At 46.1% G+C, this 26,356-nt stretch overlaps 1 protein-coding gene across 3 annotated transcripts in view; it reads right to left on the bottom strand.

Moving 5' to 3' along the window:
* Positions 1-460: 460 nt before the first annotated feature.
* Positions 461-26,356, bottom strand: part of LOC142260510 (uncharacterized) — a 124,301-nt gene continuing 98,405 nt past the window's right edge. For all 3 annotated transcript variants that reach the window (XM_075331959.1, XM_075331958.1, XM_075331957.1), the window contains exons 2-4: positions 17,088-17,150; positions 8,962-9,062; positions 461-2,680 (exon numbers count right to left, since the gene is read on the bottom strand). In XM_075331959.1, coding sequence (XP_075188074.1) covers positions 597-2,680; positions 8,962-9,040 — 2,163 coding nt within the window. In that variant the 5' untranslated portion in view covers positions 9,041-9,062; positions 17,088-17,150 and the 3' untranslated portion in view covers positions 461-596. The remainder of the gene's footprint in view (positions 2,681-8,961; positions 9,063-17,087; positions 17,151-26,356) is intronic.

The following is a 26,356-nucleotide window of genomic DNA, read 5'->3' as shown; positions in this document are numbered from 1 at the left end:
GAGGGGTCTCTGCTGCATTACACCAGGGGAGACACAGTACAGGCTCTTACACAAAGACAAAATGGAGTGTAGATTTAACAAAATGGATTCTGCTCTCATTCAAGCAATATACAAATGGATGAATAAAGCATACAGCTTGGCTATAACAAGAAAACAAAAAAAATTCTCTATCAAATTAAAAATGTGTAAAAAGATAATTTGTAAACAGGCGGCACGGTGGCTCAGTGGTTAGCACTGCAGTCTTGCAGCGCTGGGGTCCTGGGTTCGAATCCCACCAAGGACAACAATTGCAAGGAGTTTGTATGTTCTCCGCGTGTTTGCGTGGGTTTCCTCCGGGTACTCCGGTTTCCTCCCACATTCCAAAGACATAAAGATAGGGACCTTAGATTGGGAGCCCCAATGGGGACAGTGTTCCTGATGTATGTAAAGCGCTGCGGAATATGTTAGCGCTATATAAAAATAAAGATTTATTTTTTATTTTATTTTTAAATGATCCATTATAAAAAGTACACAACCGTAATGACATAAAATGAACTCTTTGTTAACAGATATTAATAGACTTTTACTATTTACTAAAACAGACAATCTATTAATGACTATGGCTTCACTCCTGTGTGAATTCTCTCATGTCTAATAAGAAGTGATTTCCAAGCAAAACATTTCCCACATTCTAAACATGAATATGGCTTCACTCCTGTGTGAATTCTGTCATGTGTAATAAGATTTGATTTCCGATTAAAACATTTCCCACATTCTGAACATGAATATGACTTCTCTCCTGTGTGAATTCTCTCATGTGTAACAAGAGCTGATTTCCAAGCAAAACATTTCCCACATACTGAAGATGAATATGGCTTCTCTCCTGTGTGAATGGTCTCATGTGTAACAAGAGCTGATTTCTGAGCAAAACATTTCCCACATTCTGAACATGAATATGGCTTCTCTCCTGTGTGATTTAGCTCATGTGTAATAAGATTTGATTTCCAATTAAAACATTTCCCACATTCTGAACATGAATATGGCTTCTCTCCTGTGTGAATTCTCTCATGTGTAACAAGATCTGATTTCCAAGCAAAACATTTCCCACATTCTGAACATGAATATGGCTTCTCTCCTGTGTGAATTCTCTCATGTGTAATAAGATTTGATTTCCGATTAAAACATTTCCCACATTCTGAACATGAATATGACTTCTCTCCTGTGTGAATTCTCTCATGTGTAACAAGAGCTGATTTCTGAGCAAAACATTTCCCACATTCTGAACATGAATATGGCTTCTCTCCTGTGTGATTTATCTCATGTGTAATGAGAGCCAATTTATGAGCAAAACATTTCTCACATTCTGAACATGAATATGGCTTCTCTCCTGTGTGAATTCTCAAATGTTTAACAAGATTTGGTTTTAAAACAAAACATTTCCCACATTCTGAACATGAATATGGCTTCACTCCTGTGTGAATTCTCTCATGTGTAACAAGATTTGATTTCTTAGAAAAAAATTTCCCACATTCTGAACATGAATATGGCTTCTCTCCTGTGTGAATTCTCTCATGTGTAACAAGATCTGATTTCTGAGAAAAAAATTTCCCACATTCTGAACATGAATATGGCTTCTCTCCTGTGTGAATTCTCTCATGTGTAACAAGACTTGATTTCTGAGCAAAACATTTTCCACATTCTGCACATGAATATGACTTCTCTCCTGTGTGAATTCTCTCATGTGTAATGAGATTTGATTTCAGAGAAAAACATTTCCCACATTCTGCACATGAATATGTCTTCTCTCCTGTGTGAATTCTCTCATGTGTAACAAGACTTGATTTCTGAGCAAAACATTTTCCACATTCTGCACATGAATATGACTTCTCTCCTGTGTGAATTCTCTCATGTGTAATGAGATTTGATTTCAGAGAAAAACATTTCCCACATTCTGCACATGAATATGTCTTCTCTCCTGTGTGAATTCTCTCATGTGTAACAAGACTTGATTTCTGAGCAAAACATTTTCCACATTCTGCACATGAATATGACTTCTCTCCTGTGTGAATTCTCTCATGTGTAATGAGATTTGATTTCAGAGAAAAACATTTCCCACATTCTGCACATGAATAAGGCTTCTCTCCTGTGTGAATTCTCTCATGTCTAATAAGATTTGATTTCCAATTAAAACATTTCCCACATTCTGAACATGAATATGGCTTCTCTCCTGTGTGAATTCTCTCATGTGTAACACGATCTGATTTCTGAGCAAAACATTTCCCACATACTGAACATGAATATGGCTTCTCTCCTGTGTGAATGGTCTCATGTGTAATAAGATTTGATTGCCGATTAAAACATTTCCCACATTCTGAACATGAATATGACTTCTCTCCTGTGTGAATTCTCTCATGTGTAACAAGATCTGATTTCTGAGCAAAACATTTCCCACATTCTGAACATGAATATGGCTTCTCTCCTGTGTGAATTCTGAAATGTTTAACAAGATTTGGTTTTAAAACAAAACATTTGCCACATTCTGAACATGAATATGGCTTCACTCCTGTGTGAATTCTCTCATGTGTAATGAGATTTGATTTCTTAGAAAAACATTTCTCACATTCTGAACATGAATATGGCTTTGCTTCTTTGTTACTTTCACTTCCCTTAGCATTCTGTGTGGGACTCCTGGTACAGTCATCTGCCATAAATAAAATTGAAGTTATAAGCTTTTAATAATATAACCTCGAACATACACAGACACACATAAATCCATACAAATTCCAAAGTGTGTAGTGTTCTACTTTAAAAGGCCTATGTGACAGTAAATACCCAAAATGACATTTTAAAAACTGCACCCTTCGAAGTGCTCAAAACGACATTCAATAAAACATATCTACAAAAGCATATCCAGTGGCACTCAATAATATAAGGATACTTTGGCATTGCATTACTGCTGTAGAAATATTAGAAAAAAGGGATTAATATATAGGTAATGAGAAAAACGAGTAAAACGACATAGGCATTGCATTACTGCTTTAGAGATATTTGCAAAGTGAGATTCTTCGTGTACAGGTAAAATAGATCTTTGTACCGTGTTAGCCAGTAGAGGAAAAAAAATTGTTTAAAAGAACTGAAGTCCTCAGTGCTTGATACCTTTTAATGGCTAACTGAAAAGATGGTAATAATAGCAAGCTTTCGAGACTACTCAGGTCTCTTCTTCAGGCTCAATATAACACAATCTGAAGAGTCACATATTTATACACAACAGGACATAGAATGGGGCAGTAAATAAAACAAGTTATGTGAAGCAAAACTATCACTATGGCAAGAGGACAAACTGTTGTGGCCATAAATATTGCTGCAGTTCAGTGTGAAAGTTTTATTGACCTCTGATTGAGGTCTGGTCCAGGGCTGTGATGCCCCTGGATAGTCTGAGGAGCACATCTCTTAATTGATGTAAAAAGACATGAATCCATGAGACACAATCATCATTCCTGCTCTGAATGTGTCAGAGGTCATCATAAGTTTGTACTCCCATAGTCTCCTATCTCTCTGGGACCTGAAGTTACCTTTCAATACCAGCAATTTCATGTCCATGATGCTGTGGTCTGGGTTACAAAAATGTTTGGCCACAGGTAGATCTATCCTTTTTTTTCTAATAATGTGGCGGTGAGAATTCATCCTTGTCCTGAGCTGTTGTCCTGTCTCCCCTACATACAGACCCCAGTTGGACATTTGGTACATATAATTAAGTACACCACATTGGTTGTGGTGCAGCTGAAGATACCAGGGATCTTGTAGTCCTGATGTGATCTGGGAATCTTTATCTTGTCCGTTGTCAATATAAATGGACAGGTCTTACATTTTTTTCTGGTTGAAGGGAAGTGTTCTTGTAGTTGTTGGAGAGGACAGGGAGCTTCTGACAATGAAGCTTCTTAGATTTGGGGGCTGCCTAAAATACAGAAGTGGGGGGGCTGGAAAAATAGATTTTAACTGGGCATCTTTTTGCACTAATGGTTGTAGTTTCCGTGTAGCTCCTCTTAACACCTCCAGATGTGGATTGTGATTGCAAGAGGGACCCAGTTATTTTCTTCTTTAGTTTTATAATGTAGGAGATGGTTTCTTGATATTCTCGTGGCTCTTGTAATCTGGTTTTCAATGGTTCTTAAGTGGTAGCCTTGATTCATAAAGGTCTTTCTGAGGCCCTCAAGGTGATTGTCTTTATCTGTACTGTTGGAACATATCCAATTGTACCTGGTAAACTATTGTATACAGCCAGGCTATGTGTTTTGGATGAAAACTGTCCCATTTCAGGTATGTTGGACGGTCAATTGGCTTCTTCTACAGGGATGTCTCTATTTCATTGTTCCGTAGTTTAATGATGGTGTCCAAGAAGTTGATTTCAGTGCAGGAGTAGTTGAGTGTTAGGTTGATGGTGGGATGAAACGGATTAAAGTGTTCATGGAAGGTCTTCAGCTGCTCCTCAGACTCTGTCCAGATGATTAAAATATCGTGAATGTAACGGTAGGAGGCCAGAGGCCTGATAGGACAAAAGGATGAAAAGTCACTCTCAAGCTTGGCCATGAAAAGATTTGCATATTGTGGTGCCATTTTGCTTCCCATTGCAGTCCCAGTCTTCTTTAGATATATCTTATTGTCAAATGCAAAGTAATTATGGGTGAGGATGAATTTTGTAAGCTTCACTACAGAATCGGCATCAGTTCCTGTATTTTCCAGGAAGACTTTGCAGGCATTCAATCCATCCTGGTGTGGAATATTAGAGTACAAGGATTCCACATCCATGGTGGCAAGGATGGTTCCCTGTGGTAGAGAACCTATTGCTGATAGTTTTCTCAATAGGTCAGTAGTGTCCTGGATGTATCCCTTACCAAGGGTTTAAGGATACCCTCTACCATCCAGAGACTTGTTCATTGAGGGTGCCCAGTGCCCACACATGAAATGATGGGTCTTCCTGGATTTCCAGATTTGTGAATTATGGGAAGCATGTAGAATGTGCCTATTCTTGGACTTACCGGTATCAGTTCATCAGCTGTTGAGGATATGTCAGGCAGACAAGAGACCAACTTCTTAAGTTCCTTATAATAGTCCTGTGTAAGGTCAGACTCCAATTTTTTATAGTAGCGTGTGTCTATCAGTTGTCTACGTGCTTCATTCATGTAGTCTGATTTGTTTATCATGACTATTGCACCCCCCTTGTCTGCAGGTTTAATAATGATTTCTTTGTTGGTTTTCAAAGATTTTATGGCCCTTCTTTCCTGGGCACTGATGTTGGATCGTTGCCTCCTGTGTGTGTCTAGGATAGTGGATTTTACCAAATGTCTGAAAGGGTCTATATAGTTATCCAAATAAGGGTTGTGTTCTGGTGGAGGTGTCCAATCTGACCTTTTCCTGGTTGTCAAGATCCGTCTTCCTTCAGTCTGGGTGGATTCTGAAACATCTGCATCGTTAAAATATTCCCTCAGACGTGGTCTCCTGAAGTAATCTTCCATGTTGCTGCAGAGTTCAGTTTTTTCTAGAGCTTTAGTAGGACAAAATGAGAGTACCCTAGAAAGCACAGCAAGTTCCACTTTCTTTCCTTTATAATCCGAGAGATTGATAACAGTTAGATGCTTTTGTGTCTTGAATGGAGTGGTTGTCCAAGTTGTCAGGTTTTAGCTTTGTTCTCAACCTGTTTGTATTAAGTCCAGAACTGAGGCGCAGTCTATGTAGTTTCTTTTCCTTGTTTTGGATCAGAAGAGTTTGTAGTCTGTAGTAGTATTGTTGTACTTTTTGCTCTGTGCTTTCTGGAAGTGTCTTCCTTTGTGTTTCAAATTCCCTCTGGATTTTACTCTTGATGCTGTAGAAGACATGCAAAAGGTGGTTCCTTAAGCCCGCTTTACACGCTACAATATATCTTACAATGTGTCGGTGGGGTCACGTCGTAAGTGACGCACATCCGGCATCGTAAGCTATGTTGTAGCGTGTGACAGGTACGTGCGATTGAACGTTAAAACGTTCATCGCACGCACGTCGTTCATTTCTCTAGAATTGAACGTCAGATTGTTCATCGTACCCGGGGTAGCACACATCGCAGTGTGTGACACCCCGGGAACGATGAACAGATCTTACCTGCGTCCTGCGGCTCCCGGCCAGCAACGCGGAAGGAAGGTGGGTGGGATGTTTACGTCTCGCTCAGCTCCGCCCCTCCGCATCTATTGGCCGGCTGCCGCGTGACGTCGATGTGACGCGAAACGTCCCTCCCACTCCAGGAAGTGGATGTTCGCCGGCCACATCGAGGTCGTATGGAAGGTAAGTATGTGTGACGGGGGTTAATCGTTTGTGCGGCACGTTCAACAAATTGAACGTGCCGCACATACGATAGGGGCGTTGCAAATTGCATACGATATCGTATGCGAAATTGCAACGTATACAGCAGGCTTTAGTCTCTCAGACGTCCTGTGACAAAGGTTTTGTGCATAATGGGTATTGTAGGTATGTAGAATTGGATTTGTAATCCAGAGTCCTTTGGGGGATCAGATTCTCCTTTTTACATTTGGATAAGAAAAATATGTCACTGTCCAGTTGTGCACGTTTCTTCAGAAGTGTCTTTAGTTCCATCTTTTCAGTTAGCCATTAAAAAGGTATCAACCACTGAGGACTTCAGTTCTTTTAAACAATTTTTTAGTTTATGTATTTACCAATCCATGTAAGACCGATAACCTTGACAAGCACCTGACCAAGCACTCCACCCTATAGCCAGGGTGTGTCCACCATCTTATTTAGCCAAGAAGCAGACATGCAGATTTTTAATCACACAGAGGCATTTAAGGTTAGGTTCCCAATATAATGAGATCACCTTGTCGAGGTTATCGGGCTCATATGGATTGACCAATACATAAGCTAAGAATCTCTCTTTGCAAATATCTCTGAAGCAGTAATGCAATGCCTATGTCTTTTTACTCATTTTTCATATTAGCAATGTATTTATCCCTTTTTTGTAATATTCCTACAGCAGTAATGCAATGCCAAAGTACACTTTAGATGCGTCACAGAAATTAAAGCAATATGGAAGGAAAAAAATAAAGATTTTAATTTTTCCCACAAAAGTGTTGCTTTAACCACAAATTTTCATTTTCCCAAGGGTAAGATGAGAAAATGGACCATACAATTCTGTTGTGCAATTTCTCATGTGTACGCTGATACCCCATATATGGTGTAAAACTATTGCTTGGGTCCACGGCAGGGCTAGAAAGGGAAGGAGCAACATTTGACTTTTGGAGAACAAAATTAGCTGAACTAGAGGATGCCATGTCACGTTTGTAAAGCCCTTGATGTGCCTAAACAGTGGAACACCCCACAAATCTCATTTTGAAATCTACACCACTGAAGGAATGTATCTAGGTGTGGAGATCATAGGAGTACCCTTATATAGGGCAAGGGGTCTTTAGCAGACCCCCAGCTATTATGGCGACCCATATGCACCCAATGATAAATGTTGCTGGGGGCGTTGGATATGTGGAACGTTATACCCCATAGGCTGCGAGCTGCAAATGCTGCTGTCAAAGATCGAAAAGTTAACAGCAGTCGGTGAAGCTTACCTCCACTAAATAAGTGAATAGACATCATCTGCTGGCAATAATGGAGACTCAGCTTCTGAGCCCACAAGAACTAATAGGATGTAATAATGCGTTACATATCGAGAAGGAGTTAAAGAAAACCTGGCAGCTACAAAAACACCATTTACCTGCAGATATAGTGGTAATCTGAGTACCTAGCATTTAAATGATATGTATCTGGTTTATTAGAACAGTGTGTGACGCTAGTCACTGCATGGACAAGCTGTGAGGCAGGGTTATCAAATGTTCTGGGGTCAAATACAAAGAGAGCATGCCGTGAACTAAGGGAAAAGACAAAGGTGTAGTCAGCTCTGGGGTCAGAATACCAGGAGGATAGTGGATATGGGCAAATGGATGGTCAGAGGAGGTCCAAGGTCTGGCAGCTATAGATCAGAACACAGCACAGATAACCGAGGCCCACATTCGCAGGGAGCCGCGGTGGCGACGGACTCTGTTCACAAGCAACCTGAAACTAGTTGCTCAGCTTCAGCTGAGTGTTTTACACTGTTTTCTTGTCCTGTGGAGTGGTTTGTGGCTCCTTGAGACTCACGGGGCTAATTTCTATTCAGCTGTGTTCTCCCTATTTAAGGTATGACATATTACTTGTTACTGCAGATGATACCTTCAGTTTATGCTCCTGTGATTCCGGTCTTTGTGGCGATCCTTTGTGGGGTTTGCATCTCCTTTCCCGGTGGGGGGGAGAGGGGGAGTTAGATCAGGGTTTGGACAGGAGTTAGTGTTACGCTGGCAGTCCAGACCTGGATACCATCAAGCCTACCCCTGGGATAAGGGACAGCACAAGGTCCCTAGTCTGAGAGCCCGTTTCAGGGGGTCCCTTCTCCAGTTACCCCGGCACCTCCGTGATACCCTGGTTTTGGGACTAACTACTCAGCTAAGTAACTGATCACTCAGAACAGGGAACTCCTGAAGAAACCAAGCACCTCCCAGTTTCAGATTGGACAGTTGAGCTGACGCTCCACAAACTAATAGCTTGGCACAGCCCTGATTCCATAGAGAGGCAAAATTGTTACTCACTGCGTCCAAGACAGCGGAGAAATTGTGACACAGTGTCTGCAAGGAGAAAATGCAGTTACATTCTCTCAGCAGCTGGTCACTTCCAGTCACCAGCACAGTGAGAGAGGCTTTAACAGTCACCACTCACTAGATAGTGAGCGCCCAGTAATCGTCCCTCTTTTTCCTTGGCTGACAGCCTGTGAGCGGTAAGTGTTCCTGTTTCCCGCACTGCATCGGTGACTGTATACGAGCGGCAGCAGGGAGAATGTAACTTTATTTTTTCCTTGCAGCTGGGAATGTGACTGTTCTCTTTGTTATTTAATGGTGACTCTTCACTGAGAAGGGTTACCTGTGGAAAGGTCTCTACTCCGTTCATCACCCCGCACATCCATTTCTCCTTTTTCCATTGTGTCTGCAGCGTTCTGCATATTTTTTCCCTGAATTTCAAAGCTGTAAAATAAATAATGTAAAAGTCACGGACAGAAGGAAAAGTCATGTGGAAGGTTCTAGATGGACGCTTCTGCTACCAGAGCCGTGTGGCCCCTGAGACCAATCCATGCATGGCCTCTACGCCTCCTATATCGCCCGTGCTGCCCCAGAGGCAGTTCAGCAGGGATAGAAGCAGACGTGGCAGGATCCACTTAGTGTGGTACATTATGACATTGGGATTTCCTTCATTGTTTTGTCTTCACAATTTGGACGCCCTAATGCTTATTTTTCCGTCATTTTATAATTGTTTTAGTCAACAATGTTGTATTTTTGAAAGTCTTTTGAGGAAAATTAGTTTTATTTAATTTTTTCTTTAAAGGAGTTGTCCGACATAAGCGCAAAAATGTTTTGTAAGCTATTCTGTGCTGCATTGTCATATAAGGCTACATGCGCACGCTGCAGTTTTTTCTGCACACAAACTGCAACCAAAACTGCACCTTGTCAGAGTGAGCCTGGAAATGTCCCAAAAACGCTTGTAATGTAGGTGCGTTTTTAGTACGTTTTTTCTCACAGCTTTTTTTGAAGGAGAAACGAAATATGATAGGAAAGGATAATGGATAGATAGCTAGAATACATGATAGATAGTAAAAAATAGAAAGAATAGATAGATGGATAGATAATAAGAACATTTAGATTAGATAATAAGAAAGATCAGACAGAATACATAGAAAGAAATAACAGGATAGCTTGATAGAGGGATAGCCAGCTTGGTTAGCTGTTTTGGGGGTTTTTTTTTTGGGGGGGGGGGGGGGGGTCATATACAGTACAGGAACAGCAGCAGCTGCAATCCTCAGCTGTCTGCTGTACCTTGGCTAGTTAAGAAAAATAGAGGGGATCCCACACTTTTTTTTTTTTTCTAATACCAGCCAAGGTGCAGCAGACAACTGGGGGCTGATAATATTAGGGTGGAAAGGGCCATCGTTATTTGGTCCTTTCCAGCCTAACAATAGCAGCCCACAGCAGCCCTAGAAGTGGCATATCCATAAGATGCGCCAATTCTGGCGCTGGATCCGGCTCTTCCCGTTGCCCTGGTGCAGTGCCTATCGGGGTAATAAGGGGTTAATGGCAGACCATAGCTGCCACTAAGCCCTAGGTTAGTGATGTTATGAGTCTATGAGACACCCCACATCACATCAAAACAGCCAAAAAAAATCCTTTATTTGAAATAAAATAAAAATCCCCTTCTTTCACCACTTTATTAACCCCCAAAACACCCCTCAAGGGCCGAAGTAATCCACACGAGATCCCATGACGCTTCCAGCTATGCTACGTCCCTGTCCTGTCACAGCCAGTGGTCATACAGCATGGCTGCCAGCTGTGAGTGTGGACAGAGCCGCAGCGATCAGAATGAACTAGGGTAAATCCCTGACGTCACAGCTACAGCTCCCGCAGTACGGCGGGTGTCGCAGCAATGACATCAGAGGTTCACTGCGGTTCAAGCCTGATGTCCTCCAGCTGTCACAGCAAACCACCCGTGTGTCAGCGGTGCCATCACTCAGGTGTTTGCTGTCACAGTTCGAGTCCTCCACCGCTGATAGAGCGACTCTTCAGTGCTGTACTATGTAGACACGCCCACCGCGGCTGTGATTGGTTGCAGTCAGACAGCTGTCACTCAGCATGGGGGCTCGTCTGACTGCAACCAATCACAGACGGGGGGAGGAGTCAATATGTATGAGGCTAATGAGCGGGTCCGAAAGAAGATGAGAGGCGGGGGAGCAGTGTGACAGCCGTGATCGGTGAGTATGTACTGCTTGGGGAGAAAGAGAGAGAGCGCAAGAGAGACAGAGAAACCAACACAGGCACAGACATGTCAAATTCACTCCAGCATTGATTTTGTCATTCTGGAACTAAGTTGGTGAGCTGCGTTTCTGTTGACAAAATCGCAGGTAAAACGCATGCAAAATGCACCAATTTGATAGCAGGAATTTTTTCTTGCCTTTTTGATGCCCTCATTGATTTCAATTGGTGAGAAAATGTTGACAAAAACGCAAGAATAAACATGCGGCGTCTTTTTTGTCACAAACTTTTGCCAAAAAAACGCTGACAACTAAACTGCAAGGTGCGCATTACAAATCTGACTTCTCATAGACTTTGCTGGGAAGTCAGAGGTCAGAAAGTTCTGACAACAAAACTGCACAAAAAAACGCAGCGTGCGCATGTAGCCTAAATCACCCACACTTTTTTTTTCTTTTCTAACTGTTGTTCCTCTTGAATTATCCCTTCATTCTCTGCAGACAGTTTATTTACCTTCGGCTCAACCAAACATGAAAACTTCCTATGCCGAACCTCACAGTCAGAGCTGGCCCCACCCGGCCTCACTGTCCATCCCCGCCCTCTTCCCACCCTCTGCACACTCAATAGGCTATGTTCACTTTTCCGCTATTTAGTATCCGTCACAATCCGCCGCTCTGATAAACAACGCAATCCGTTTGGTGGATTCCGTATGAGCGGCGGATTGTGACTGATGCCATTGCGTTGCATCCGCCACGCGACTAATCAGTCGTGGAACGACTGACCGTCGGGCAGCAGAAACGCGGCATGTAACGTTTTTTGAGCAGCAGAATCCTTTTGATTTCACTGCGCATGCTCAACTCTTGTGTTTAATTATTCAAATCAATCTCTCTCTCGGCGGCCGGCTTCTGTGAGCCATCAGCTGATCACCCGGCGGCCGGCTTCTGTGAGCCATCAGCTGATCACCCGGCGGCCGGCTTCTGTGAGCCATCAGCTGATCATTCATAATAGCCGGGCCGCTCGTTAAACAGAAAAAAAAAAACAGAAACAAAAACGGATTGTTGTTTTGCAGAATCAGTCATATCTGTTGCATCAGTCACACAACTGATTGTGACGGATGCAAAACAACGGAAATGTGAACATAGCCTTAGCTGTCAGTACACACACACACACACACACACACGGCTCTGCACCTCCCTCCCACACAATCGGGCTCTGCACCCCTCCCCCCACACACACATCGGGCTCTGCATCCCTCCCCCCACACACACATCGGGCTCTGCACCCCTTCCCCCACACACACACATCGGGCTCTGCACCCCTCCCCCCACACACACATCGGGCTCTGCACCCCTCCCCCCACACACACATCGGGCTCTGCACCCCTCCCCCCACACACACATCGGGCTCTGCACCCCTCCCCCCACACACACATCGGGCTCTGCACCCCTCCCCCCACACACACATCGGGCTCTGCACCCCTCCCCCCACACACACATCGAACTCTGCACCCCTCCCCCACACATCGGGCTCTGCACCCCTCCCCCCACACATCGGGCTCTGCACCCCTCCCCCCACACATCGGGCTCTGCACCCCCCATGACGCTTTGCACCCCCACCGTGTAGGGTATACACACTTACTTCTCCTCGGTCCCCGCCGCTGCTCCTCGTTCGCCCGCTGTCTGTGCTCTGGACATATCAGCATAGTAGTGACGTCAGCGCTGTCCTGAACTGTCAGAGCAGACAGCGGGACAGTGATGAGAAGCAGCGAGGTGCTGCCTGTCATCTGTGCTTTCAAATGTATTAACATCTGTGATGCTGATACATTTGAACGTGCAATCCTGAGCAGGGGGCCCGGTGCTGGAGGTGACCGCACGGTAGCCACCGCCAGGCCCCTCCCCCGAGCTCACGGGCCCCACAGCAGTGGAAGGGGAGAATATGCAGTGTGGGGAGGGTGCGGGGGGAAGGGGGGGCGGGGACTCCACGCACTGTACCTGCCCAGCAGAGCGGCTACATGACGTCGGCTGTGATGCCCGGCGTCGACAAGGCAGAACATAAGCTCCTGCACTTGTTGTCCTGACATCACAGGAAGCAGCAAAATCACGGCAGCCTCCGTCACATGACCGCTCTGAGCCGGAGGAGAGGGGCTGACAGCAGGGCAGGTAGGTAGTTACTGTCTACTTACCTGCCCTAATGTAGAACAATAGTGTAATTACAAAAAAAAGGCGAATTAAGCCGGATAACCCCTTTAAGAGGGTGGACAGAGGCGTACAAAGAAATCATGGGACCCCATAGCGGAAGTTCTAATTGGTACCCCCCTCCCCCAAAAAACAAAAATGTAATTAATATTCAGCTGGGTCATATAAGAACCTCTCACAACTTTACAGCCCTTACAAAGTAATTTTCCTCCTAATGAAGCCCAAAGATTCCCCTTTCATTTCTCCCATAATGTATAATGCCAACAAAAGTGTCCCACAAGCAGTGTATGATACCTCCACAGGGACTTCCTCCACACCAGGGCTGAGGAGTCGGTAAGAAAAACCTCCGACTCCTCAATGTCACCGATTCCAACTCTGACTCTACAACTCCTTCATACAGTTCACACCAGAAGTTTCCATCCACTATCTATAGAGACACATCTGCAGGTTTTTCCCTCCGCTCTCTATACAGACACATCTGCAGGTTTTTCCCTCCGCTCTCTATACAGACACATCTGCAGGTTTTCCCTCCGCTCTCTATACAGACACATCTGCAGGTTTTTCACTCCGCTCTCTATAGAGACACATCTGCAGGTTTTTCTCTCTATATGACATGAAATCAGAATAAATCTTTCCCGTTTTAGGTCGTTTAGGAACCAAAATTATTTCTATTTGCAAAAGCCGGAATAATGAGAGAGAGAGAATGTCATACACAGGCTCCCCCTGATGTCATTACACCTATCAGGGGCCCACAGCTGCAGAGCAAGTGCGGAACAGGGAGCCAGTGCCCATCTGCTCGTCAATGTTGTTTAACCTGCATCCGAGGTAATAGTAACGGCCCCCATCACTCACAGGCCTGGTCGTTGTGCCCCTGCATAAATTACACCATATACATGACACACACATAGATACTATATGAAAGATAGATGGATAGATTAGATAGATGGATGCAGGGTCAGACTGGGGTGTCTGGGGTCCAAAGGAGGAGGTAACTCTAGGGGCCACACCAACTATATGCAAATACCTGCAGGGGCCCCCCACACAGCCTCCTGTGCACGGCAGGAGCCCCCCCACAGCCTCCTGTGCACGGCAGGAGCCCCCCCACAAAGCCTCCTGTGCACGGCAGGAGCCCACCCCACACAGCCTCCTGTGCACGGCAGGAGCCCCCCCCCCACAAAGCCTCCTGTGCACGGCAGGAGCCCCCCCCACACAGCCTCCTGTGCACGGCAGGAGCCCCCCCCACACAGCCTCCTGTGCACGGCAGGAGCCCCCCCCACACAGCCTCCTGTGCACGGCAGGAGCCCCCCCCACACAGCCTCCTGTGCACGGCAGGAGCCCCCCCCCACACAGCCTCCTGTGCATGGCAGGAGCCCCCTCCACACAGCCTCCTGTGCACGGCAGGAGCCCCCCCCCACACAGCCTCCTGTGCACGGCAGGAGCCCCCCCCCACACAGCCTCCTGTGCATGGCAGGAGCCCCCCCCACACAGCGTCCTGTGCACGGCAGGAGCCCCCACACAGCCTCCTATGCACGGCAGGAGCCCCCACACAGCCTCCTATGCACGGCAGGAACCCCCCACACAGCCTCCTGTGCACACAAAAAAAAAAAAATTACACTCACCTAATCCCGATTCCCAATACCGAGGCCTCCGTCTCCTCTTCTATGGCGGCCTGCAGAGGCAGTGCTATGCGATGACTTCCCCGAGCTGCACTCGTGACACGATGACATCTCCTAAGCCATAGACCTGTAGTGGTCTGCAGCTTAGGAGACGGGCAATGATAGAGCATGAAACTCTTGCTCTGTTACAGGATTGAACTGTATTGGGGGCAATGTGACGCCAAAACAGTTCAATGCGGTAGTGGCAGAAGATTCAGGGCTGCAGGCAAGAAGTTCGGAGCCGAAGCTCCGAGTCTTGGATGCCAGCAACGCCCCTGCCGCCGGGTCCCCTCTGTGTCCAGTTTTGGGGCGTACCGGGGCATTGGCTGTGTCTGTGCGCCAGATTGATGCTTAATAGATGATAGACAGACAGATAATAGGATGGATGTATAAATAGACAGACAGACAGACAGAATGTATACACAGAAACACAGCTACATATTGCACACTATACAGGACAAACATATCTTATACATAACACAGACAGACGGCACATAATACATGATTCACATTATACTCACCGCCTTCCTGGCCTCCTGGAGTTCAGAGGGTCTTTAGAAGCAGCTTCTCCAGCTGCAACAGTGCAGGCGGCCCTACCCCCTCTCTCTGGTGAAGACAGGAGAAGACAGGACGTAGAGCACACAGGATGGGAGGGCACCCTCTGCTGGAGCCTGTGCACCGCAGGAGCAGCAAATGAAAGTGAATTGATGCTCCCTCCAGCACCCCCTGTGCTGTCTGCCGGCTGGAGCCCCGTGTGACCGCACTAATCGCACATACCTAAAGCCGGCCATAAATGCAACCCCCATATTCCGCTATATATAATGCACACCCATTAGCTCTTCATTTAGTATAATGGGCTTCACACTGCCTTCCATATATTACTATATACTATAATGCACCCCATAGTCTTCCATATATAATACATACCCATATTCCTTCATATATTGTAATACACCCCATAGTCCTCAATATAGTATAATTCAGCCCTCATAGTCCTCCATATATTACAATGCACTTTTTCTATATTATAATTCATCCCTATAGTCCGCCATATAATATAATGCACCCGCCATAGTCCTCCATATCGTATAATGCACCCCCATAGTCCTCCACATAGTATTACGGCCATTGGCCACCAATATACTCACTTATTTATATATATATATATATATATATATATATATATATATATATATAAAAAAAAAAGACAAAACTCTCCTCTCTCCCGCACTGCTCCGGTCTCTGCAGTGGTGCGTGTTCTGCAGCTCTGCACATCTCGGCACAGCGGGCACACAGTAGTGACGTCATCGCGCCCCCCTGTGCTGAGACGCCAGATCTCAGACACCGAAGCAGAACGATTGAGGAGGAAGCAGAGAGCTCCATCTTACATCATTGCTTTCAACTGTGGCGACATCTGCAATGCTGAGCAGGGGAACGAGCGGTGCCAGCGCTGACATCACCCCCCCCCGGATCTCTGCTTTATGTTTTATTTTACACCACACTGGGCGGCTGCAAAAACATCAAAAACCTGTTTCAAATGAATAATTTTTTTTATGTTTTCTTTGGATTTTTTGTATGAAACATTTTTTTGATTTATATAAAATCTTTTTCATCTTCTTATTCACTTTCTTTTCTCCCAGTTTGGGGTGTTGAGTAGAGATGAGGGAACCTGTGAAAGTTCGGTTCGGCGGCAGCAGTCGTACCTCCACTAGCTGGAAATTGACCCGAACCCCAATGGAAGTCACTGATTGGCCGTTCGAGTCTCCGCCCACATAATGCCAGCTATAAGCAGAATACGTCCGGGAGAGGGTGGGCGGAGTTTTTCCATTTTTATCTTTTATGAGGGGGGGGAGGGGGTTGCACATTACATGTGATCCCGCTGTTGTTACCCTCAGTGTGAGCAGTTTAAACACTGCAAGAGGCTCGCACCGGGCTGAGCACCGAGCGTACCTGAGCACAGCGATGCTGGCGCCATTGGTCAGCTTACATAAAGCATCCGAACTCTGGTTTTTGTTTTTTTGAAAGTCGGCATTTGGCTCGAAAAAAAACAAGTAAAAAAAAACAAACACCAAACATCGGGTTCACTCATCTCTAGTCCTGAGATCCTCTGCTCGCTGATATAATACACTGGGCTCTGTATTGTGATTATTTGTCCATCAGTGTAGACCTCGTATGTGCACACACCGCTTCATAGACTCCGGCGAGTGCGACCATGCTCCGGTGCTCGGAACAAGCATTTTGATGCTCGGACGGGATCGACTTGTTTACTGAGTATAGTGGAAGTCAATAGACAGATATATAATAGATAGATATATAGATAGACAGATAATAGTGATAAATAGATAATAGATAGATATGTGATAGATAATACAGACAGATAATAGATAGATCACTGCACTGACCCTTTCTCCTGTGTTCTGCGCTGATCTTCGGCCTCGTCCTCCTCACGGATTTATACCAGCTGTCTGATAGATAAATGAGATGGAGAGTTAATAGTGATAGATTTGGATAGAAAATACACAGATAATTAGATAATAGTTAATAGAGATAGACAGATCGATGATAGATGGATATGTGATAGATAATACAGATAGATGATAGATAGATAGATGGAGAGATAGTGATGAGCGGACTCTCAGATACCCGGGAGGCAGGTCCATATGGGATTAACATAAAAAACCTGATTCGGACCCGGAATTGATCCCAGATATTCTCCAGCGTCTATTACTGCAGGTGCTCACCTTAAAGGGCCAGACACCTCCTATAAGGACATGCATGATTTCATAAGTAAACTTCCTTCTAAAGAGGACTTTCAATGCCTCATACATGAGGTTAAAGCAACTTGCAGGTCAGAAATAGCTGAAGTGAGGAGAGATTTGCAGCAATTGTCTGGCAGAATTGAATCCCTGGAGGAAGAGCATGACATCACCAGATCCCATGTATCAGAATTACACAAACTGGCAACATCGCAACAAAAAATTATGGAGGATATGCAGTCTCACATAGAGGATCTCGACAACAGAGGATGCCGTTGCAATGTCCGTGTGAGGGGGGTCCCAGAGTCAGATGGGCCCGAGGACACAAACTCCATACTACAATCCATCTTTAACCCCTTCAGCCCCCGGGCACTTTCCGTTTTTGCGTTTTTGTTTTTTGCTCCCCTTCTTCCGAGAGGCGTAACTTTTTTATTTTTCCATCAATCTTGCCATATGAGGGCTTGTTTTTTGCGGGACGAATTGTACTTTTAAATGAAACCATAAGTTTTACCATATAGTGTACTGGAAAACGGCAAAAAAATTCCAAGTGCGGAAAAATTGCAAAAAAAGTGGGATTGTACAATACAATAGTTTTTGGGATATTTTATTCACCGTGTTCACTATATGGTAAAACTGATGTGTGAGTATGATGCCTCAGGTCGGTGCGAGTTCGTAGACACCAAACATGTATAGGTTTACTTGTATCTAAGGGGTTAAAAAAAATTCACAAGCTTGCCAAAAAACGTGGCGCACGTTTTGCGCCATTTTCCAAAACCCGTAGCGTTCTCATTTTTCAGGATCTGAGGCTCAGTGATGGCTTATTTTTTGCGTCTCGACCTGACGTTCTTAACGGTACCATTTTTGCGCAGATGCTACGTTTTGATCGCCTGTTATTGCATTTTGCGCAAAATTTGCGGCGACCAAAAAACGTAATTTTGGCGTTTGGAATTTTTTTGCCGCTACGCCGTTTACTGATCAGATTCATTGATTTTATATTTTGATAGATCGGGCATTTCTGAACGCGGCGATACCAAATATGTGTGTATTTTTTATTTTTTTAACCCTTTAATTTTCAATGGGGTGAAAGGGGGGTGATTTAAACTTTTAGGTTTTTTTATTTTTTTTTAATTTTTTAAAACTTTTTTTTTTACTTTTTTTTTTATTTTACTAGTCCCCCTAGGGGGCTATTGCGATCAGCAATCCGATCGCTCTGCACTATCTGCAGATCTCAGCTACAGAGCTGAGAACTGCAGATTTGCTGCTTCACTTTCAATGCCGGCTGTATTCCGGCATTGAGAGGAAGTGACTCATGTTAGCTACAGGCGTCATCACATGACCCTGTGCTACCATGGCAACCGCCGAAAGTCACGTGATCATGTCACGTGACTTCCGGTGGGGGCGGGGTAAGTCACTGTCATGGCGGCGCCCATGTACATATCGCTGCCAAGACTTTGGCAGCGAAATGTAAGGGGTTAATGGCCGCGGGTGGAAGCGATTCCACCCGCGGCTAGCAGGCACACATATCAGCTGTTGATAACAGCTGATATGTGCGCCGATCGCCGCCGCCCGCCGGCGGCAGGGGGCGGGGCTTACCGGCACACGATCCATGACGTATCTAGTACGTCATGGGTCGTTAAGGGGTTAATGAAGTGGTGGACGCTCCCCCTTCTAACATCATCAAGCTGGACAGGGCACACAGGGCTTTACAGCCGAAGAATTTATCCACCCAACCCCGGGACATCATTTGTTGCATTCACGACTTCTCCACCAAAGAATTGATCATGGCTAAGGCTACAATGAGGCGCACGGCACCTGTGTTCAATGGCAAGGAAATCCAGCTTTTCCCGGATCTTTCTCGCATCACACTCCAGAAAAGGCGGCACCTCAAACCCCTCCTCACGAGCCTGAAGGAGCACCAGGTTCCATACCGCTGGGGTTACCCGTTTGCACTAACAGCGCGCAGAGGGTGTAAATCGGCGACCCTTCGCACTCCAGCAGATACCACTCTGTTCTGTGAAGCACTGGCCATTCCAGCGGTCTGTATCCCAGATTGGGACTTGCAAAGGTTGGAAGGGCCGCCCCCTCCCGTGTGGTCCAAGGTGAGGGGTGGAGGGCGTGGGGCTTTGGGGGGGAAGAGGAGGTAGGGGCCGCGGGTCTCTCCCCTCCCCGGCTCACCGTTGAGGACACTTCTTAACCTGGTTGGTGCCTATTTCTTATACCCTCTGAGTTCCAGTGGCTGAGCATGCTTTGTGATACTGTGACTCTCTCTACAGCAAGCCTCTGACTATCCATTGTGTCATCTGCGGCCCTCTGGGTCTGTTAAGCTGCATAGGGGGGGGGGCTGTAGCCACAATGATGCCGTGGGGGGTAGGGGGGTTGGCGGGAGCCCGGTCCCCTTACTTGGAGTTAGTGGTTGAGGTTTTTTGTTTTTTTTTTTCCTTGTTTCCTTTTGGCACGGGCCCGTGCCCACTGGACTGACCCCCGTGGGAGGGCTACTGGGGAGTGAGGTGGGTGGCTCTCCTAGCCCAGACGAGTTGGGGAACCTCCCTCTAGGTCTCTTCCTTCCGGGTTGACCCCCCGGGAATCTATGCGTAAGGTTTATGCATTTTGGTTAATGTTCTTAATTCATGTTCATTTCTATGTTTGTCCTTGTCTTCCCCCCTCCCCGATGTTTTTTCCTTATGTGTCCTTTCAGGTACCACCCCTTCTAGAGTCCCTGGGAGCTGCGGCCCTTTGTCGTATGGACCGTCTCCTCTGGCCGGCTTCACAGGGGAAGTCATGCCCCCGACGGTATAGGTGTGCCATTAGCTTTTTCTTACTTCTAAGTTTTAGATATGACCCGCATTATCTCTCTTAACGTAAAAGGTCTGAATTCACCCCGTAAGAGGAAATTGCTGCTACAGGAACTGAAAACATCAGGTGCAGACATAGCCTTTATCCAAGAAACACATTTTGTGGAATCAAACACTTTCAAATTTGCGTCCCACCGCTTTCCCATCCATTACTCGGCTTACTCGGGCTCCAAGAGGGGGGGAGTTGCTATTTTAATATCCTCCAGTTGTCCTCTACAAATTACGGGTTCTCACTGCGATCCAGAGGGTAGATATGTGGTTCTGGAGGGCCAACTGGGGGGATCCCCGCACATACTGGCCAACATTTATGCACCTAATGAAGGGCAGATACGCTTTCTTAAGAAAATACTCGATCTGATAGGGGACTGGCACCGGCCTCTACGGTGTTGGGGGGAGACTTTAACATCCCTTTTTCGGAGGTGGCCGACAGACTCTCTGTGGGTGGACACCCTCCATCGGGTGCTTTGAAAAATTTGTCCCGGGACTTTCGTAGGCTCATTAGATCAGGGGCTTTATACGACGCTTGGAGGGTGGACCACCCGGGAGAGAAGGCCTTTTCCTTCTACTCGCATCCGCATCAGACGCACACCAGAATAGACTATTTTTTCATTGACTCACAGCTGCTGGGGCGTCTTGAGAGGGTGGAAATGGGATCCATTACGTGGTCAGACCATTCCCCACTCATAATGGACTTCAAGAAAGATGGTCCTCGACCTAGGCCTCAACATTGGCGCCTTAATGAATCTCTGATCAAAAATCCCGACACTAGGGCCTTTTTAAATTAGCAACTGGTCGAATTCTTTCAGTTGAACACGGGCACGGTCACGTCGCCGGCAACACTCTGGGAAGCTCACAAGGCAGTGATGAGGGGACTATGCATTAGAGAGGGCGCCAGGGCTAAAAAGAATGCCACAAGCCAGCGGGACTCTATAACGGCCCATCTTAAGCTACAGGAGGGGAGACTGGCGGCTGCCCCATCACTGACTATTCTTAGGAGAGTCATCAGCCTTAGGGAAAAGTTGAGAGACTTGGCAATTGGCAGAGCAGAAAAATTGCTAACCTTTTCCAAACAAAGATACTATGAAAGGAGTAATAAGGCTCATACCTTACTCGCCAGGCAGCTTAAGGAGCGCGCTACATCCTCAAGCCCTCAGGCTCTGCGCGACGAAAAGGGCACTATCCACTATCACCCCGCTTCAATAGCTGACATTTTTTTCAATTACTACAACAAGCTTTATAACCTTCCGGTTCCCCCGGGCATGGCTTCGCGCGGGGCTGGGGCACTTGGGGACTATTTTTCGGCCCTTGAGCTCCCTTCACTGCCTTGCGGAGCAGCCGCGGCTTTGAATGAAGAGATTACTACAGAGGAACTGGAGCAAGTTCTGGAAGCCCTGCCTGGCGGGAAGTCACCGGGCCCGGACGGCTTTACTTATTTTTATTACAAGGTGTTTGCGGCGGAGCTCCTCCCACACATGGCCGCCTTGTTTAACTCTTTCCTTCAGGGTGACCCTATCCCTCCATCCATGCTACACTCCCATTTAATCCTCCTGCCCAAGCCACCCAGGGACCCATTGGACTGTGCTAATTATAGACCAATAGCCCTTTTGAACTCCGATTTGAAGATGTTCACCAAGCTCTTGGCGGCCAGGCTTAATCGATGGTTGCCCCAACTAGTGTATAAAGACCATGTGGGTTTTGTCCCTTGCCGTCGGGGGGGGGACAACACCAGGAAGGTCATAGACCTGGTGGATGTGGCAAATCGGACGAAGCAACAGGCGTTGGTGTTGAGTCTAGATGCAGAGAAGGCTTTTGACCGCCTTGCGTGGCCTTTTCTCTTCAAGACAATGGAGGTCTTTGGGATCTCGGGTGGCTTTATGCGGGCCTTGAAGTCCCTGTATAGCGCTCCTACGGCCTCTATCAAACTCCCCCTCCACATCTCTAAGCCTTTTCTCATCTCCAATGGCACCAGGCAGGGGTGCCCCCTGTCCCCCCTCCTTTTTGCGCTATGCATAGAGCCCCTCGCGGCCTCGGTCAGGAGCAACCCAGACATCTCGGGGGTCCTGGTCAGGAATAAACAGTTTAAAATCTCGCTTTTTGCCGACGATGTGCTCATTACACTTACTAACATCCATGTGTCCCTTCCAATTTTAATGTGCACCTTGGGTAGGTACGGGAGCCTTTCGGGGTATAAGATCAACTCTAGCAAAACGGAGGCAATGCCCTTGAATCTCGACCCGGTGGCCCTGGATTACCTGCGTTTGAATTTTAAGTTTCGTTGGATGCGGTCAAGTTACTGGGGGTTAACCTCACATCTACTTATGATTCCCTCTATAACCTTAACTTCCCCCCCCCTTTTCCGAGAGCTGAGAACTCTTTTGAGCAAGTGGTTGCCCCTCCCTCTTTCGTGGATGGGGCGCATTGCGGCGGTTAAAATGAGCTTGCTCCCAAAATTATTATATTTCTTTGAAACCCTCCCAGTTAAGGTACCAATAAAGGAGCTGAAGTCCCTTCAGGCGGCTATCCTTACGTTTGTTACACCAAATAAATCTCATAGGGTGGCCAGGGAGGTGTTGATGGCTCGGAGAAACAGGGGGGGGCTTTCTGTCCCGGACATCCTAAAATACTATTGGGCGGTCCATCTTAGGAGGATCCCCTGTTGGGTGTCCCTTTGGGCATACAACAGGTGGACTGAGATTGAAAAACTTTGGCTGGCGCCTATACATCCAAACGCGCTCCTGTGGCCCCCGGCCCGGTGTGATTCGCCCCCCTCTTCTTGGACCGATGCAGTTCACTAGGGACCTCTGGGCATTTTGCATTAGAAGATTTCCTTTGGCATCCCCCTGCTCCCCTCTGGTGTCCTTCATATACCAACCCTTGCTCCCAAGCAGTCTGGAGTCGGACATGGTGCACCCCTGGCTCAAGGCAGGTCTATTCAGATTTGCAGACATTATAGATGGAAGTACAATGTAGATCCATTCCTTTGAGTACCTTAGAGATAAATTCTCTCTGTCTAATCGAGAGTTTTTCCAATATATGCAGATCAGAGACTTGGCTGGCTCCTTGTTTGGCAGGGAAGGGGCCTCGATTCCCACAGATTTTGAGAAAATTTGCAGAAGGGGCACTGATACTAAGGGGCTGATTTCGGAAATTTACATTTTGCTTTCTGAGTCACGGGAGGGGCCCGAGGGGTCTTTTCCATACATGCGGAAATGGGAGTCTCTATTGGGAAGGCGGATACTTCCTCAGGAATGGGCAGCAATCTGGGGAAACACCACCAAGACGTCAATATGCACACTATATAAGGAAAATATCAATAAAATTTAGCTATTTTGGTACCACACTCCAGATTTCCTTCATGGCATAGACCCCTCCATACCGGCTTGTTGCTGGAGATGCGGGGGAGGCAGGGGCACCATTCTGCACATATTCTGGTCCTGTCCAGGGATAGTCCCCTTCTGGGAGCGGGTTAGAGGGTTGATCCATAAAGTACTATATATAGAGGTTGATCTTGATCCCCTGATCTATGTTCTGGGTCTTGGGAATGGGGGATTGGGAAAAACGGCCTCTAAGCTTTTGTCCCACATCCTTACGGCGGCCAGATGCTTAATTGCAAAGAATTGGAGGCAGCCAGGGACACCCTCACTCCAGAGCCTCAAGTATAGATTACTGGACGTTAGACGCATGGAACATCTCACGGCACTATTGCATGACACAGTTGACCGTTTCCAGGCCGTGTGGGCACCATGGGACTACTTTGCGGGACAGGAGGATCTGTGAGACTGAGGCCTATGGGTCCTATGGAAGGAGCATGGACTCTTGAAACCCTTCCCTCTTCCCTCCTATTTCTCCTCTCCCCTCCTAACCCTCCTCACCTGTCCTGTCATTGTTTGTCTAGGTTCGATAAGAATTGTGAATTTTATGTTTTATTTTATGTATGAAAAAGGTAAATTGAAAATCTCAATAAAAATTCAAAGTTTTAAAAACTAAAGGCGATGGAGGAGAAAGTAAAACATTTCCTAAAACCCTCTGGATACACCAATTACATTACAGGAAGTTGCAGAAAGAATCTCTTCCATAAGGTGTAAAAAAAAAAAACAGTGGTCCGGATGGAAACCCCCCAGAGATGCTGAAATAAAGCCCACCGGAAATACAAGCTGAATTGGTTAAACTGTTCAATATTGTGCTCAGTGCCGGTTTCTTCCCTCGTACCTGGAAGCAAGCGTCTATCACACCCATCCACAAGAGTGCGGACAGGTATGACCCTGCCAACTACAGAGGAAGACGTGTCAGCAGGAACCTGGGAAAACTGTTCACCAGCCTCCTGAACAAGAGGATCCTCAGTTTCCTCACCGAGCACAATGTCCTAAGCAAGAGCCAACCAGGCTTCGTGCCAAACCACCGCACCACGGATCACATCTACACCCTGCACAGTCTCATTCAGAACCACATCCACAAAACAAAGTACGTGAAGTTATACACCTGTTTTGTGGACTTTAACCTCTTCAGCCCCGGGGCACTTTCCGTTTTTGCGTTTTTGTTTTTTGCTCCCCTTCTTCCGAGAGCCGTAATATTTTTATTTTTCCGTCAATCTTACCATATGAGGGCTTGTTTTTTGCGGGACAAGTTGTACTTTTAAATGAAACCATAAGTTTTACCATATGGTGTACTGGAAAACAGCAAAAAAATTCCAAATGCGGAAAAATTGCAAAAAAAGTGTGATGGCACAATAGTTTTTGGGATATTTTATTCACGGTGTTCACTATATGGTAAAACTGATGTGTGGGTGTGATGCCTGAGGTCGGTGCGAGTTTGTAGACACCAAACATGTATAAGTTTACTTGTATCTAAGGGGTTAAAAAAATTCACAAGTTTGTCCAATAAAAGTGGTGCACGTTTTGCGCCATTTTCCGAAACACATAGCGTTCTTATTTTTTGGGATCTATGGCTCAGTGATGGCTTATTTTTTGCGTCTCGAGCTGACGTTTCTAATGGTACCATTTTTGCGCAGATGCTACGTTTTGATCGCCTGTTATTGCATTTTCGCAATTTTGGCGTTTGGAATTTTTTTTGCCACTACGCCGTTTACCAATCAGATTAATTGATTTTATATTTTGATAAATCGGGCATTTCTGAACGCGGCAATACCAAATATGTGTATATTTATTTATTTTTTAACCCTTTAATTTTCAATGGGGGGAAAGGGGGGTGATTTGAACTTTTAGTTTTGTGTTTTTTTTATTTTTTAAAACTTTTTTTTTTTATTTTACTAGTCCCCCTAGGGGGCTATAGCGATCAGCAATCCAATCGCTATTATCTGCTGATCACAGCTATACAGCTGTAAACAGCAGATACAGTCACTTTCTTTTTCCCTCTGATCCGTGCCGAGGGAAAACGAAAGTGAAACATCATAGCTGCAGGCGTCATCACATGACCCTGTGCTACGATGGCAACCACCGATAGTCACGTGATCACGCACGTGACTTCCGGTGGGGGCGGCGGTAAGTATAAAACATGGCCGCGCGCATTTAGATCTTGCTGCCAGACTTTGGAAGCAAGATTTAAGGGGTTAATGGCCGCGGGTGGAAGCGATTCCACCAGCGGCTAGCAGGCACACATGTCAGCTGTTGAAAACAGCTGATATGTGTGCCGACCGCCGCCGCCTGCCCGAGGCAGGGGGCGGGGCTTAACGGGACACGCTCCATGACGGATATATCCGTCCATGGTCGTGAAGGTGTTAAAAAGGCTTTTTACTCCGTGTGGCACCCGGGCTTGTTCTTGAAATTTCTGGAGAGCGGAATAGTAGGAAAGTCCTACGATGTCATCAAAAGCTCCTAAACCGAGAACCCCTGCAGTGTGAGTGTGAATGGTAGAAGAATGGCTTATTTCCAGCAGAGCCGAGGAGTCAGACAGGGCTGCAGCCTAAGTATAAAGGCTGCTTTACACGAGTCAATCCATCGTGCGATTTATTTGGCAAAGTCTTTTTTTTTTTTGGTTTGTATCGCTGATAGGTAGTTGTCCATGTGTCACACGTTGAGTGTTGTCAAACGACCACAAAGCGCTCAT

The sequence above is a fragment of the Anomaloglossus baeobatrachus genome, unplaced genomic scaffold, assembly GCF_048569485.1.
Source record: "Anomaloglossus baeobatrachus isolate aAnoBae1 unplaced genomic scaffold, aAnoBae1.hap1 Scaffold_117, whole genome shotgun sequence".
NCBI classification, from domain to species: Eukaryota; Metazoa; Chordata; class Amphibia; order Anura; family Aromobatidae; genus Anomaloglossus; species Anomaloglossus baeobatrachus.
Note: the sequence above shows the minus strand (reverse complement) of the source record. Positions and strands in the feature narration are given on the sequence as shown.